The following is a 15,091-nucleotide window of genomic DNA, read 5'->3' on the forward strand; positions in this document are numbered from 1 at the left end:
TTAATAGGTTTTTGTTTGATTGTAATTAAAATGTGGGCCGATCCCGGAGGTACTGCAATACCGGGCCAACCCATGATGTGAGTGGAGCAAGCCCCTAACTCTCATCCATGTCCAAAAATCAGTTTAATATACTGGACCCGCATGCGGGTCGTATCAGATATTAAGCTGATAAGAACAGATACTACACTTTGATCTTAGCCGGAGCCGAGAAGCGATACCGAAAGTGAGTTTCGGTAGTGCTATATGCCGACCTGTTAGTTTTTCCGCGATAGAAGTTATATCGGCGCCCTCTATCAATAGAAGCATGTACTAGGAACGCGTCGTCCTGCCGCTGTATTTATAAACCGTGTTATAAACCTAGTTCAATTACATTTTATGTGATTCTGGTAGTATTAACAAGTTTAGAGGAAATCCTACTATTATTATTAGTTTTAGTATTGACATAGTTCAATGTAAATTCAGTGTAAATTTATATTTATAATTGAAGATGATGATCCGATAAACTTTAAAAATATATTACCACAACAAAAATGAATTGAACTACATGATAGAAACGCATACTAAAAATATAAGAATCTATAATTAAAAAAAATATAACATAATAGTACTTTTGTCCCAAAGAACAACGTACCCTTAAAAAAATAAATATCTTTCTAATAAGTTCAACTATCATGCAACCCCATTTTGTCAAAATATAAAGCGATATTTTGTTTGTTGACGCCGCGTTCACTTGTTTCGGCGAAGCGATATCAACAGTTGAAAATACGTTTTGTTTTTTATATGTGTTTACTTTACTTTCAATACTTACAATAATAACGCCGCACTTGGTAGCATGGGTACAGGATTCAGTTGATGAAACGATACGCGACGAGTAATTATTTAACAATTTGTATAAATTATGCAGTTTTAAAAGTTGTATCTGCCACAAAACAAACAACTAAATGATACTAAATGAACTAATCTTTGTAAACGTGAACGTCGACCGCGCACAAACACATGAGTGTGAACGCGTGAACGGCAATGCAGAAAATTTGCCTAACCTTCTACTGAGTGTGCAGAACAGCGCAGAGTGTACACGAACACCACACGAACACACACGAGTAGAAACTTCCCAACAGTAACGGCGAGTTCTGCGCGTGTGTGTAGAAAAGAGGAAAAGAAATAGAAAATTGTGTTCCTAATGTGAGTGACGAAACAAAACTGATTTTCTGCATTATCAAAAGGAACGGAAATTTTTACACCAAAATATTATTTGCACATATTGCTGGGGCTGCATAAGTAATTATAATTGAATATTTAACAAATAATTTTAAACAATCGTATCAATAACTGTACACAAACTTTACAATTATTACTATCAATTCAATTAAAAATCATATTTACAAAGTGGACACATTCTTGTAACTTCCAACGATCTTAAAAGACAAGTAAAATGAAAAACATGTCCGCACGGTGTTTCTCTAGCACTACCAGCATCCATATCATCCAAACAAATTGGACACACATCCTCCAATGATTTTAATTTTTCATCACTGACAGTCGGGAACATTTCCAAAAAGCTCCAATACTCCCGCATCACACCCAAATACAAAACATTCATTTTCACCGTTGGTGAATACACAATTATCAGAAACATCATTATTAATTGAGTTACAGAGAATTTGGTCATCATCAACATACCGCACCCCATTACAATCGTCAAAGTGGTAGCAATAATATACAAACAAAGTCTTCCAAGGTCAGAATCAACTGATTCATTACCAGTTTTACCAATTTTTAATTTTAGGATCCATTCCAGTGGAATAGTCGCGCATAAAATGTCCAAGTAGAATTCTTCGCTTAAGATGTAATAAAGTCCTGTGATTGTTGTATACTTCAAGTCGTAATAATAATTTAAACCTTGTTCACGAAGACAGAGGATAACCATTGCGGCTTTCAGAAATTCTAAGATGATTTTGCAAATATTAATAAAGATTGACTTGGAGTGTGTTCGTGTATGTTGGGTTGCATGCCGTTGAGTTGCTTCATCGTTTTCGTCTGGTTTACACAATATTTTTTGGATTTTTGTGCCAAAAAATGACAAAATTGTATAAAGTAATAATGTTGTCAAAGCACAGACTACTTTCTGCTTAGATTCTTCACCATTTATGAGGAGAACACAGTCGCATAACGTAAAAAATATCATCTGGAAACAAAATAAATTAATAAAATTGTTTTTTGTGTTTTATAGAACTAACCTGACAGCATAATTGATGTAGATTTTTATAAGTTACGTTTTTGAAGTTTTCTTCTATTTTTGAGTGTGTTTGTTGCAATAAGTTGATGATATGACTCGCACTTAACTGGATATATTCTAAAACACAGAAATATGTACGTTATTAACGTTATTATGTCATTTTTAAGGAAAAAATTCAAGAAATATAAAAAATAAAGAAGAAAAATCATGTTTTGGTTAATGTTGTTTGACAATTCTAGATAAATTTCAATATTATTTGATTTACAGATGAATATAAATTTATTCGAGAGTATTTTGTTTATTCATTCTTTATGCAAACAAAATATCAGTATAAAATGCATCACATCTGATCAAGACACTTAAAACAACCAAATAAACACAATACAATTACAAATTCTAACCTTAATTGTAATCTATCTATTACATCATATAAAATATCGTAGTATATCACTAAATATTCAGTCATTCGTTGGTATTTACATTGAAATCCTCAAGAAAATAAATAATTAAAGCCTTACAACATCAAAATCAAAGTCATAACTTACTCTACATGGGGATTTAAAGTATGGCGGCCATTTCGTGCACACAAGCTTAACATTACATGCAAAAATAGAAAATTTCAACCGTTTTACGAGTGTTTTGAGTTTACAACATTTTCTCATAATATAATATTATGTGCAATGGATAAATGTAAACGCTCTTTTACAAATCGGGCAAATATCGCTGTTATTTAAACATTCACGTAGACATTCCGCGTGGAACATATGCTGACATGGAGTTATGCGCGCCCTCTCCATGGCGCTCAAGCAAACAGCGCATACATCATCACAATCTTCGATCTCCTCCGTGCTTGCTTTCCTGAATTGACTCAAAACAGCTTCTTCGCTTCTCAAATCCTTCAAACAATTCAACGCCATGTCTTTACCTCTCATGAAAACAGTTAAATACATAGACAACAAAGCAAATCGCATTTGTCCGTACATTAAAATAATCACCCCCATGAGAATAGACATTGAAATCGTGTAATATCTTAAGATAACAGGTGCGTAGAGATGTTCCAATGCTTCAAATCGTTGAATTTTCAATAATTTCATTCCAGAGAGAAATAACTCGTTGAAAACTCGCTCGGTTGCCATGTAAAACGACCACGTGGTGATTGTATACAACGTAGAAGGTTGATAATGTTCAAGTCCTTGCTCCAGACTAAATACAAGCAACATAAAAATGACTGTGATAATAAATGTCACAGCTTTGGTCCATTCTAAGACGATTTTCGTTGCAGACATTGCGAGGTGTTTGACATTACTATGCGTCGACATGTTAATATACGGCGACCAGTCTTCTTTTTCTATCAATTCTTTGATGTACGACACGCAGTAGGCAATAACGTTGTAGAACATTAGTGAGTAGAGACCTGTGACACGTTTCTGGGGGCAGTTTACACCCCCGAGACTGCAGAGGAGGACGCGGTCACACATCAAGAAGAACACTAACTGAAAATACAATAAAAATTAATAAAATTTGTTCATGACTGTATGCAATGTATAATACGCATTGGTGTGTTGTTGGTTGCATACACTTTCAAAAGAAATCTTATACTAATTGAAATTGCAATACAGATGAATAAATTTTGTTCTGAACTGTATGCAATTTACCCTACACTTATGTGCATTGATGGTTGCATATACTTTTAATAAAGATATCTTACTTGTACAGCCATGTTCGATAAATTAGTCATTTTCATAAACATTCGTTCGCATTTATCCAGCGGCGAGTAGATTTTCAACAGGACGTTGACCACCGGACCGGAAAACTTGCGCACCAGCCCTAAAACACACAAAATGTCGGCGTGGAATCACTGTCGATGATTAATAATCACATTTTGTACAAGCATGCAATACTTAACCTAGTTTATAACCTAAAATAACTACTGCCACAGCTGTATTTCGGAAAATAATTTGTTTCTCGTCATTTTATAAATAGTGATCGTATACACTCGCAGATTATTTGCAGTTGGAAGCTATTTTTATCATAGAGAGCACTTCGGTGCACCAGATTGTGATCAAACATTGACCGAACGCATAATCCGGCGATAGTGATAATCCACAAACAATGTTTGGAAAAATATTTGTTTTGTCTATTGTCCGGTGGCTTTTTCGATGCCCCTTCGGCGTGTTTACGCCGCGCGTGTAAACACGCCGGCATTCTTCGAGCAATTAAAATAATTGGAGTGATAGCGCCGCTGCGGTACCAGAAGCATTGGAAAATAGTCCACAATGTTTACACATTTATGCGTTTGTTTATTGTTTAATAATTACTGGCGTTATTAGCTTCGAATCAACAAACTCAAATGTCACCCACTCAATACGTGCATATTGGGTTGCATTAGAATATAAGCAAGGTTAGGTTTGACCTTGTTAATAAGAATTGATTGTTTTTTGGCGTAGGATGCTGTCGGAGATTAAAATTAAATTAAAAGCCGCGCACTGCATCGCTTCCGATTAGTTTCAACCGGTTGACGAGTAATTAATATGCATAATGTGTCGATCACCGACCAGTGGCGTGCGAGGGCAATGTTCAAATCCATTCCCCGGCGCTTTACGACAAATTTTTCACACAATTAATTTAAACTATATAAATTAGCATAAATTGTATTTATCGCTGAATTCCTGAACAATCTGTAGATAATAGGTTTGTGTCTCGCAAATTTTATGAGTCATCTTTGTTATCGCCAAAGACACAGACGGAGAAATTACAGTTCCGTGAGTTTTGCTTTATTTGTGCGATAAACCACCAAAACAAAATCCGAACAACAAGAAAAGACATTTGACATTGTAAAATATAATAAAATATCACATTTCTTCATTAGCGCCATCTATGTGTGAATATAATCTTTAGAAACTGATTGCATAACCACAAATTATCTCCATGTGCGGCCTCATGGCCGATTATTTAACAATCGCACATTTAAATTAATTAACAGCGTGTCCCACGTGACCCCTGATTAATATTTAATAATATCTCAATCAATTTGCTAAACATTCGCGACAAATATAAATACGCAATTAAATATTTCAGTATGTTGTGTATGTTGAGTCCAAGCGTTGCGTGCGCGCAACTTTGTCGATTTAGTTAAAATATTCACGTGTACGCCACTGGTCGATTGTTTTTCCGGACTTTCTCAATATTTTTAACGTGCGCCCGCTTTTGTCTTTCGCGTCTACCGACGAGCTGTCCGGCCTGTCAAGATGTAATGTAGGAAGGACGACCGTGACGCGAAGATTAGCATGGCTTGCGTATGTGCGAAAAAAGTATAAAAAGCTGCGGAAAAGCCGAGATAGGGATTCGTTTTTGTTTCGTTATCGAGAAGAGACACACGTTACTCCGCTAAACTGCAGCCAGTTGCATAATCAACACGAGCGCCCTCTACGTGAATTCGTTTCAAGTTTAGAAAACATCAGGTGAGTAAGAAAATCATCATGAAATTAAATAAAACTTAAATATAAGTTGAAAATACGTTAGAATAGGGTTTAACTTATGAAATTTAATGAAAATCATTGTTTATAAATCAATAAAACGTAATTTTCAACGCAAATCAACGATATCAACATTTGACAGTTTTGGTTGGCAACACTGCAACCTAAACAAAACCCTATAACCTCGATATACTCGTAATTCTTTCGACAACATCACACAAAACAACTTAAAACACAAAACATAAAACATATTCATCTGTAAGTACAACAATTACCTGGTATGGAACAAAAGAAATTGCGCAGCCATCTTGTAGGATACTTGTAATTGGCCGAAATGAGTAACGGCAGGACAAGAAACGAGTAGGTGGCAAGACACCAGCCGCCGAGACTGAGCAGGAGGGGAGCGTGCCCCCGCGAGCAGTACGGCAGCAGGAACAGCACAGACAGTAGGCAGACTGAAAAAAGAAAAACAAAACGCACACATTATCACCGTATCATTCACCGTCACGCGCTAATACACAGGTCCCCGACACTCGCTAGACCTAGACGTATTTTTTTGTTAAATTTATTTCTAAACCAGCAAACAAACAAACAAACAAGCGCCTGCATTGTGCAAACAGCGCACGATTTATAAATAGCTTCGGCGCTGTGTTTGTGTGTGCGTCTCTTCTTCGTGCGGATGAGTCCGATGATTCAATTTGTCATTGACATATTGAATCCAAATCATCGCCCAGCGATAACGCGCGCCGGCTCTAATAATTGGGCTCGTGTGCTGGGGCATAAACAAGTTAAAAAATGTTTACTCGGTTTGCTTAATCAAGGCGAAGATTAATCGGGAAGATGGCGCCATGTTTGTGTGTTTACTCGGGGACACAACAACGACAGGACTAGACAACTACAAAAGGCGTTTTATTTGGTTGCAATTGACCACGAAACGGATTTTATGTGATAACATATGCTAATTAGATGAGAAATTTTAAATTTTAAATTTTGAATGAAGGCATAGCAATATACAAAGTTATTATTAGTAATAGTGTAATAATTACTTAGATTACATGTTGAATAAGAATTTCTTACTTAAATATTATTGTTTAAGGAAGTGGTTTAAACCAGTCAACGGACTTTATACGGGTTCATTGGTGACTTAAGTCGGTTTAATTGCCTTAAGTCCTTAAATCACCAAGTTGCATTGAAATTTTTCTATTGAAATCAGACAAAAGAATAAAATGTCGTTAAATTTTCATCTTTGGCCGTGAAACATTAAGTTTAAACGTAATAATTTGACAAAACAAGCATAAAAGCTTATTTACATGACTTTATGAACAAATTAAGTTAATTTTGTTCTTGTTATTAACGTAGAACAACAAAATAACTTGTCAACAACGACAAAAAATGAGTATGAGAATGTTCATAAATCAGTCAACACTATCATAAAACATTAGTTTCCGACAAATATTCAGTCAAAATTTGATTTAGTTTCATTGTGACATAAAATATCGAGTGTTATAATCGGCCATTTTGTATTTACGTTATTTCCATCGTGTTTTTCATTAATTTCAATGAAATAACTTGAATATAAACAAAGATATCATTGAAAATAATGCCAGAAACCTCGATAAAAGGTAAAAAAACGTATTAAAACGACAAAAAATTGAATATTTGGGCATAAATGACTTAAAACTGTTAAAAAACATAATTTTCTACCATAAATTCAATAAAATTTTGATTAAATCCTTTTGAAACACGAAATTTTGCTTGTTAAACGTCGCCCATTTTGTATTTACGTGATTTCAATCATGTTTTTCTTTTAATTTAGTCTAACATTGTAAATATTTTAATATAAACAAAGAAAACATTGACTACGGTGTCAAAAATCACCACAAAAGTCAAAAAATGTATCAAAAACTACAAAAAAATCAAAACAAGCAGTTAAAAAACAACCTAAATAACAATTCGAACGCAATGTATGTTTATCTATGCCAACGTGGCATAACAGCCATTTTGTCCGGCTACAAAATCTATAGGTACCTATGGCGTGTATCCTCACATACAAAGGAGCACCCATCAAGTCGAGATCGTCTATGGTCCACTCTTGCATCGAAAAAGTTGCGACACTTTCACGCACCGAGCACACTTTAACCAATAATCTAATATAATGTCCTGTTTTTAACCGTATTATTTACACTCGGCGACGTGATCTGCCTTGAATCAGAAATTAAACTGCCGAAAACATAGGAATTGAGCGCTTTGTGCGCTTTGCAAAGCTTTGTGTGACTTTTGCGAGCTTTCCGCTTGTTGTGCTGCGCATTGCCAAGAAATACGCGCTTCGAAAATCACCTGATTCGAAAGCTCACGCGGCGTCTCGCGATATAAATATCCTTATTCAATATACAGTGAGTTTAAAGTACTAAGTAAAAAATAAATAAAGAAAATAAGAAGTATTTTTTCTCATCATGCCAAAAATGAATCTGTTAGGCACGTGTTGTTCTGCTTTCGTTTTTGTTTGTTTACGGATCGTCAAAATGCGTAGAAAATACGTAGCGAACTACGTCGAAAGTTTTTCAACTATAGAAATAAGATACAGCGCCATCTATGGAATAAGATGTATTGTCAGACAATATTTTGTTGATTTAGATTGTTTTTTGATTTATTTTTTAAATCTCTGCGTTGTTTTCAAAGTTATTTTAAGATTTTAACGCGTTTAAAGCTCGTGAAGTGAATGATTTTTTATTTCTGAGCATATGAATGAACTTTTCTTTTTTGTTCTGTCTAAACATCGGCGAGTCGTTCTGCCAAATCAATAAAATAGATGAAAATAACTCAGAAAACCGGATAAACCTTTTTTAAAGTTTTTTTTTCTATGAAGAAAAAAATTACCTGTTTCTGCAATTTTCTCATCGCGTAGTTTCTTGTCGAGTTTCGGAATGGTGTGAACACTTCCCCTAAGACGACCACGAATTCTCGTTATCATACCCATATTATTTATTTATAAATAAACAACTTTAAATAATCACTTATTGTTTTCACTTTCAAAAAGTTTTTTTCTTTGATTTTGGATTAAGTTTTTAGATTTTAAAGTGGAGTATAACTAGCACGTAGTACATTTTTATATTATTAATAGTTTTTTGTTTTGTTTGATTTGAATTTCACTTTTCTTGTTGATGCTTCGTTTGAGACGGTTGATCACCCAATGCCGAAAAAATGCGCGCCGCTCGCGAATATATACAATGGCGTGAATGAATGCAAAAGAAAATAAAAAGCGTCGCGTTGCGCATCGCACTCGCACACGCAATATTTTCGCCGAATGCATCTGACGCCGGCCACGAGTTTATTTTCACGTCGTTTTCGACACTGCCCACAAACGCATACAATTTGTTTCGCATTTACACATCTAAACATCATAGTTACCATAGAAACGCCTAAACAAACTCATAACCTATACCATTCTTATACGCATGCGCAAATTACTCAAGCAATGAGTAGTTCAAAGGCGGGGCTTAAATATAAATTGACTTAACTTAACACACTTTGTTTGTAATTAGTCATAACGTTAAAAATATCAAATTTGTAAGCATGCCGTATACAATTTGTTGTTTTTGATAGGGTTTCGATTTCAATCCCGTTCATCCTGTTTTTGCGCCTCTTGCAAACCGCCCACGCAGCCCATCGGTTCGTTTTGAACTCGTTTCTAGAGCAGCAAAAAGTTGAAAGTGCGTCAGTCTCGCAATTTTTGGCTCGACACCGAGATGTCAATAACACTCGTATTCGTATCATTGACTCACGCGCAGCGGCCGTAACTCACCAGTAGGTCTAAGAGACACTGTTTTCATCTAACGCATCATGGCGGGCTATTATTAGCAACAATCTTGTTATTAATAGCCCACGAGACGGTGCTAATGCGTGTAATTAAACCGCGCACGACATAAAATGACAATTACTCCGATTGTGCGGTTATGTGGAGTCTCGCGGATCAAATTCCACGCGGGGATTAACTATTACACAGATCCGGACTCAAAAAAATTAAAATTTTAATTTTTAAATCGAAATAAAATTAAAATTGTATTAATTACGGCTCTAAATGAAGAGTAACAATGTGTTCCCAGTCAGGTTACAAATCGTAAGTGCAAACAACGAATTAATTACTAACAATAATCGCCTTTGGCTCGCTTGTCATTTGGTCGGCACTCGTAAATCAGCAATAAACAAGCGATCGATGAATTCATCCTCCAAGCGAACGAATAACAACAAATTAACATCAACAACAAATTGATGTAACGCGTATTAATTAATAATTTGTTTATAATTGCTGTAACGACACTTGGATCGAAGTGTTTTCGTCTTTGGCGTTTCCAAGTCGATTTTTCAAAGCGCGCCGCGCATGTTTATGCGCGCATAGAATCAACACAGACGAAAAGTGCATTCAACGTGAAACCGAAAAACATTGACCCAAATCGACACAACATGCTTGCTTGAATTAGTTCAATGCGAAATTCCAGGAATCTGCAACGCATAGCAACGCATAGCAACACAAATCTAACCTCAAATCACAAACGGTGCGCAACCAAATGTACAAAAATAACAAAGTGTTTTATTCGTTGATTTACGATCTCAATTGGAAAATTATGTTTGACTGTGAGCCAATCCGTAGGTCCTTGACTTTATTATCTGCATCCAAAAATAAAGTTTGTTTTTATTTATTTACGTTTTTATTTACTTTTTATTAACGATGTTTAGAAAATGATTGTTTTCGTCATTTATTTTCTGAAGCGCACACTGGCGACCTATTTATTGCAAGCTTTAGATGAGTTCCTAATTGAATAATTGCAGTGAAATTAGTTCATTTTATCTATGTACACCAGCGCCATCTATATTATTAACCTGATGAAATGCATTGGGAACAATTAATAAGTCGCCTATGTCTGTAATTTGTCGCAATGATAAAAATAAGTTAAGCGTGATGAAATCGAAAGTGGAGTCGGGCGGGCAGGCGCCAGGCGCCATATTCTTGCTCAGCAACGCTTGCGCAAGATTCGCTCTCGTGCTTCTCGCATTTCTAATTGCGCTAAATTACCACTCGCGCCATGACAACACGTTCGCGTCGTAAACATTGCGACTGAGGTTTTTCCTTCGGGCAGCATGAGACTTAAGGCAACTTAACCTAACTTAACCCAACATAACCTCACTAATCAACTATTTTAACCAGTATGGATGTGGACTAATGCAGCTTAATGCAAGACTATTAATATTACGAGGCGGCTGTCAAGTCCAGATAAAGGCATTAAAAATAGATCAGTCTATTATCTCTGGCTGCGTGTGCGCGCATGCGCCAACGCGTTAGTCAATTCCTGTGTGTGTGCAGTAATCCATCACGCAAGCTTGACGCGCTTTTTGTGTGCACGAGCATCGCGAGACAATTGAAGGCGCACGAAAGTCATAAACGTGCTCCACTTTATTTTCCAGCCACTAACACACTTAAGTCACTTATATGTGAATTAAGTAGTGTATGCGCGCGCATTTCATATGTGTGCGTGAGTGCATGTGCGCCTTCTAGGAAGCTGTGCACGAAGAATGATTTACAATTGACATAGAAAGGAGTAGATTATTCGCACACACGAATATGACTTAAGTCAAATCAATTTAAATTATCATACAAAGCGCTTTGGTAATTTATAGTCGTATCGAATTAGTCGCATGCATAAATATGACTTAAGTAAAGTTATTGAATGTTTTGACGGAAGAATATTTTGACTTAAAATGTTCGAGAAAATGAAGTAAACTTAAGTTGTATAATGGCTGGTAATAAGCAATAAATAACACACGGCCGATGCGTGTCAGCCGCTATCAGCTGTGTGTGGTGGGTCGGTGGGTCTCCCCCCGCCGGCGGCACTGCCGCCACAACACACGCTAAGCGGGCAGCGCGTGCGCCGCGCGCGCTTGGTTCGTTTGCCTCGCTCGTTCGCTTCGATTTCCTATCAGCCGGGCGACGACGACGCCGCGCCGGTTCGGCCAATCGCGCACCAAACTCGGGACGACGCGCACAGCTCGTCTTCACCTTCTCGCCGCCGCACAACAACAACAACAAAACAAGACAACGCGCCGAGTGTCACACCCGAGTGAGAGTGCGCGAAGCAAACGACAAAAAAAAAACAAATCAAGAAAAATTGTGATATAAACAATTATTAATATAATTTTATAAACTATTTTTTTAAGTCATATTGCACAAATTATTAATAATTGTATTTAATTGTTCTGTAGAAGAACTTACGATTTAATTCAATAAATAAAAAGTGTTGATTTGCGCTGCAGTGCGAAGTTTAGCGTAATTATTTTCGAGTTTGAGAAGAAGGGCGGCTTAATTCTTGAGGACGCTTGTGATAAAATAGATGTGTGACGCAAGCGCTTCGCGAGGTACGCAAGTGGACGCTGTTGACGACGCAGGGGCGCGAGGGGCCAACACCGCCACCCCCAATCAACCGGCATTAAAATTTATTCACACAAGGTAAACAAAAAGCAAATAAATCAACACCCATGTAGTTTGAAGCAGTTTAAAGCAGATATTACGCATGCGCAAATGACTTAAGTCAATCTTAATAAGTAAATCTTGCTAAAATCAAATTTTTGAGTTGTTCAGACGTGAAGCAGACTCGCGACGCCTCTTTAATCACACATGCACGCAGAACCGTCTGAAACGAGTGTCTTGAAAGTGACTTAAGTCACTTCCGCACAAAGAACGCGCAAGTAGCCCGACGCTGCGCGCTGTGCTGTCACTCTTATCGGTTTATAAATAAACCATTGAACTAATAAAAGCAAGAAGAACTTTGAAATAGACGGCCGTCGACAACGCGCCTACGATTAATAACGCACAACACACGCGTGCGCGGCGCGCGCGTCAACAAATGTAAGTCGACGTTAACTTTCTAAATCTTTCGACTCCAACGCACGCGAAACGCCCTGCGGACACCGGTTGCATGCATAATCACAACATGAAGATAGTCTAAAAATAGAACCGACTTAGGTCACATTGTAAACTCGACAAGAATAGATTTTCAAGTGTATGTTGTATAAACTAGGTAAAAATATATACACTTGTTGAAAGCAGGTAGTCGCGAAGGATTAAAATTGTTTTTGCAGACTTGAAAAATTCTATATTTAGATATTTACCTCTACCTGTTGTGTTATGTCGTGTTATGTTGATGATAGACGCAACCAACTCAACAGCGAAAACTTTGTGTTTACAGGGTCGTCGGTTTGACAGGGCGTCGCTGCAGAAATCATCATGTTCGCCGCGCACACGACCATTTCGTGCGTACTGCTCGTCGCCGGATTGTATTATTTCACATTAATCGACACGTAAGTTACAGTTTCCTTTCTTTTCAGGTTATTCTAGAAAAAATATTTTTAGGTTAAGTTGTGCTAACGGATTTGTGTTTGTTTGTTTTTTACAGAGCGGAGGGGAAAGTCGCCTGGAAGTGTAAAGAGTGTCGACCGAACGGCAATGGCGGCTGCATCGATGATCCGCCGCTCAACTTTTGCCGATGGAACGAGACGCGAAATATTTGCAACCAGAGAGTTTGCGCCAAGGTACACAACTAATATTTGATCTATATGCAACCAAACATACACTCAAACACTCACACTAGCAATACAAATAATTTTGCCAATTTGGAATTTCCCAGACAAATAATTGTTTAATGTGAACATTTTCCATGCGTTTAAATTGATATGATTTGGAATGTGCGTATTTACGGAAGATTTTTCGATGCCAAACCAGCGCAAACAACGATTGCAGCCGATTGCAATTGCAATCAATTCCCGTCGTGTGCGGGAGCAAGTTTCAAGGAGAGAGAGATCGTTGGCACATGCAGCGACAAACAATAAAATATGCCTTGGATGTGTTTATCAACCACAGACCATCGTAACAAACAACAAAACAAATAAAAATTAACTAATCATACACACTGCGACATCTACCGGTAAATTTTATAACTTACATTCTGTTTTGTTGCGTTCACAGGGACCAGGCGAAAGATGTGGCGGTCCAAAGGAGATATTCGGCCGTTGCGGCGTTGGCATGTGGTGTCAGCAACAACGCGAAGATCGTTCGTCGCGCTGCCACGGCTGCTACGGCGACAGCAGCAACGAGTGCTACCACGAGGAGGACTAAGCGCTAACGCGCATGCGCCGCCCTCAATTGCCACATCAGTATTACTTCCACACACACCCCAACACACCACACACGCATGATTCCACAAAAACAAAACTCAACTGCATACCAAGTGTTGTTTTAATATATTTGACGACGCGACGGCCACAAGATGGCCGCCGTACGAAACGACCTGACGACGAACACAAAAAAAGCTTATGAATGTGATGTTATTATTAATTGAAGCAAAAGAAGCGATTATATTTAACAAACAAACGAACGAAGGTGAAGGAAAACAAATTGTGAACGCAAAGAACAAACTTCCATGGCGTTCTGATTAATTAATTAATCGATCGATTTGTACATGTGATGTTTAATTACGAATTAATTACGTTCTTGTTAATTAATTTCACGCATTAGCTAAATAATTACGAGGAGGTTTTTTTTCTTTTTTTCTTTTTGTTGTGTCATTTTAACGAAACGCGCTGGAAATATTTATTATTTGGTCGAAAGCGCCCTCTGTGTAGCATTACTTAAGTTCAAATAGTTTTCGCGCAGCGCGAGCGAAACGTAGTCATTAATTAGTGATATCTACATTTATGAGTGTTTAAGTTTTATGAGACGAAACAAAAGCCGAAACGCGCGTATCAAACAAATGAGCGGAAAATGACGATCTCAAATTGATAAATGTATCGATTAATTAATTAAAATGATATGTATGATAATGTTGATATATTGATTATGATATTTTAGCGGCGTCTGATAGCGCAAATGTGATTGCAGAATAAAATGCAAGTTATATAATAAATTATATCATATTTCGAGCATATCCAGTGATTATCTTTTATTAAACCTTTGATTTATTCAATATGTTTCATTATTTATGATTTACCAAAGTGTAAACGACCTGATACATTGTAGCGCAATTGTTTTGTTACGTCAGATTAGTTTCTACAATTGAACTCTTAATTTAACCTCTGCAGCAGTGAATAAACGATATTTTATTTTCTTTTGTGTTTTGTGTGTTGTATAGGTTGGCGTTGCTATGGGAACCGATGCGTTACTATCAACAACGGGGACGACGCCGCGAAAAGAAGAAAATCGATTTAACAATCTCGAAATATTTGAATGTTTCTCTTTTTGTGGTATCAACACAACGCATAAACACGTATTATTCCATTTTTGGGCTGTATTTTTGGATATTTTAATACATTTTTGAAGAAAAGTCGTAAATTT

The 15,091-nt window shown here is 36.9% G+C and overlaps 2 protein-coding genes and 1 non-coding gene across 5 annotated transcripts; 1 reads left to right on the forward strand and 2 right to left on the reverse strand.

Annotated features, from left to right (window-relative positions):
• Positions 1–27: 27 nt before the first annotated feature.
• On the reverse strand, positions 28–216 carry LOC135799919 (U2 spliceosomal RNA). Its single transcript, XR_010550084.1, has one exon. It is a non-coding gene; the product is annotated as a U2 spliceosomal RNA (small nuclear RNA).
• Positions 217–1,265: 1,049 nt separating this feature from the next.
• Positions 1,266–9,081, reverse strand: LOC135798750 (uncharacterized). Of its 3 annotated transcripts, none has more exons than XM_065311693.1 (4): positions 8,590–9,081; positions 5,988–6,167; positions 2,238–2,353; positions 1,266–2,185 (listed from the first exon to the last, which is right to left on the reverse strand). In XM_065311693.1, the coding sequence occupies exons 1-4, from the start codon at positions 8,687–8,689 to the stop codon at positions 1,367–1,369; spliced, it is 1,215 nt and encodes a 404-aa protein (XP_065167765.1). In that variant the 5' UTR covers positions 8,690–9,081; the 3' UTR covers positions 1,266–1,366. The 3 variants fall into 3 exon arrangements, with proteins under 3 accessions (XP_065167765.1, XP_065167764.1, XP_065167766.1); XM_065311692.1 differs by lacking the exons at positions 1,266–2,185; positions 2,238–2,353 and adding exons at positions 2,515–3,729; positions 3,945–4,063 and having other exon boundaries at positions 8,590–9,024; XM_065311694.1 differs by lacking the exons at positions 1,266–2,185; positions 2,238–2,353; positions 8,590–9,081 and adding exons at positions 2,515–3,729; positions 3,945–4,063; positions 7,741–7,991.
• A 3,865-nt stretch (positions 9,082–12,946) lies between these two features.
• Positions 12,947–14,684, forward strand: LOC135798751 (neuroparsin-A-like). Its single transcript, XM_065311695.1, has 3 exons — positions 12,947–13,062; positions 13,158–13,293; positions 13,727–14,684. Exons 1-3 carry the CDS (start codon positions 12,989–12,991, stop codon positions 13,874–13,876), a joined length of 360 nt encoding a protein of 119 aa, XP_065167767.1. The 5' UTR covers positions 12,947–12,988; the 3' UTR covers positions 13,877–14,684.
• The last annotated feature ends 407 nt before the right edge of the window (positions 14,685–15,091 follow it).

The sequence above is a fragment of the Atheta coriaria genome, unplaced genomic scaffold, assembly GCF_025399875.1.
Source record: "Atheta coriaria isolate IRGN ID8LTWV9N9 unplaced genomic scaffold, Caltech_Dcor_3.1 hic_scaffold_9_pilon, whole genome shotgun sequence".
Taxonomy (NCBI): Eukaryota; Metazoa; Arthropoda; class Insecta; order Coleoptera; family Staphylinidae; genus Dalotia; species Dalotia coriaria.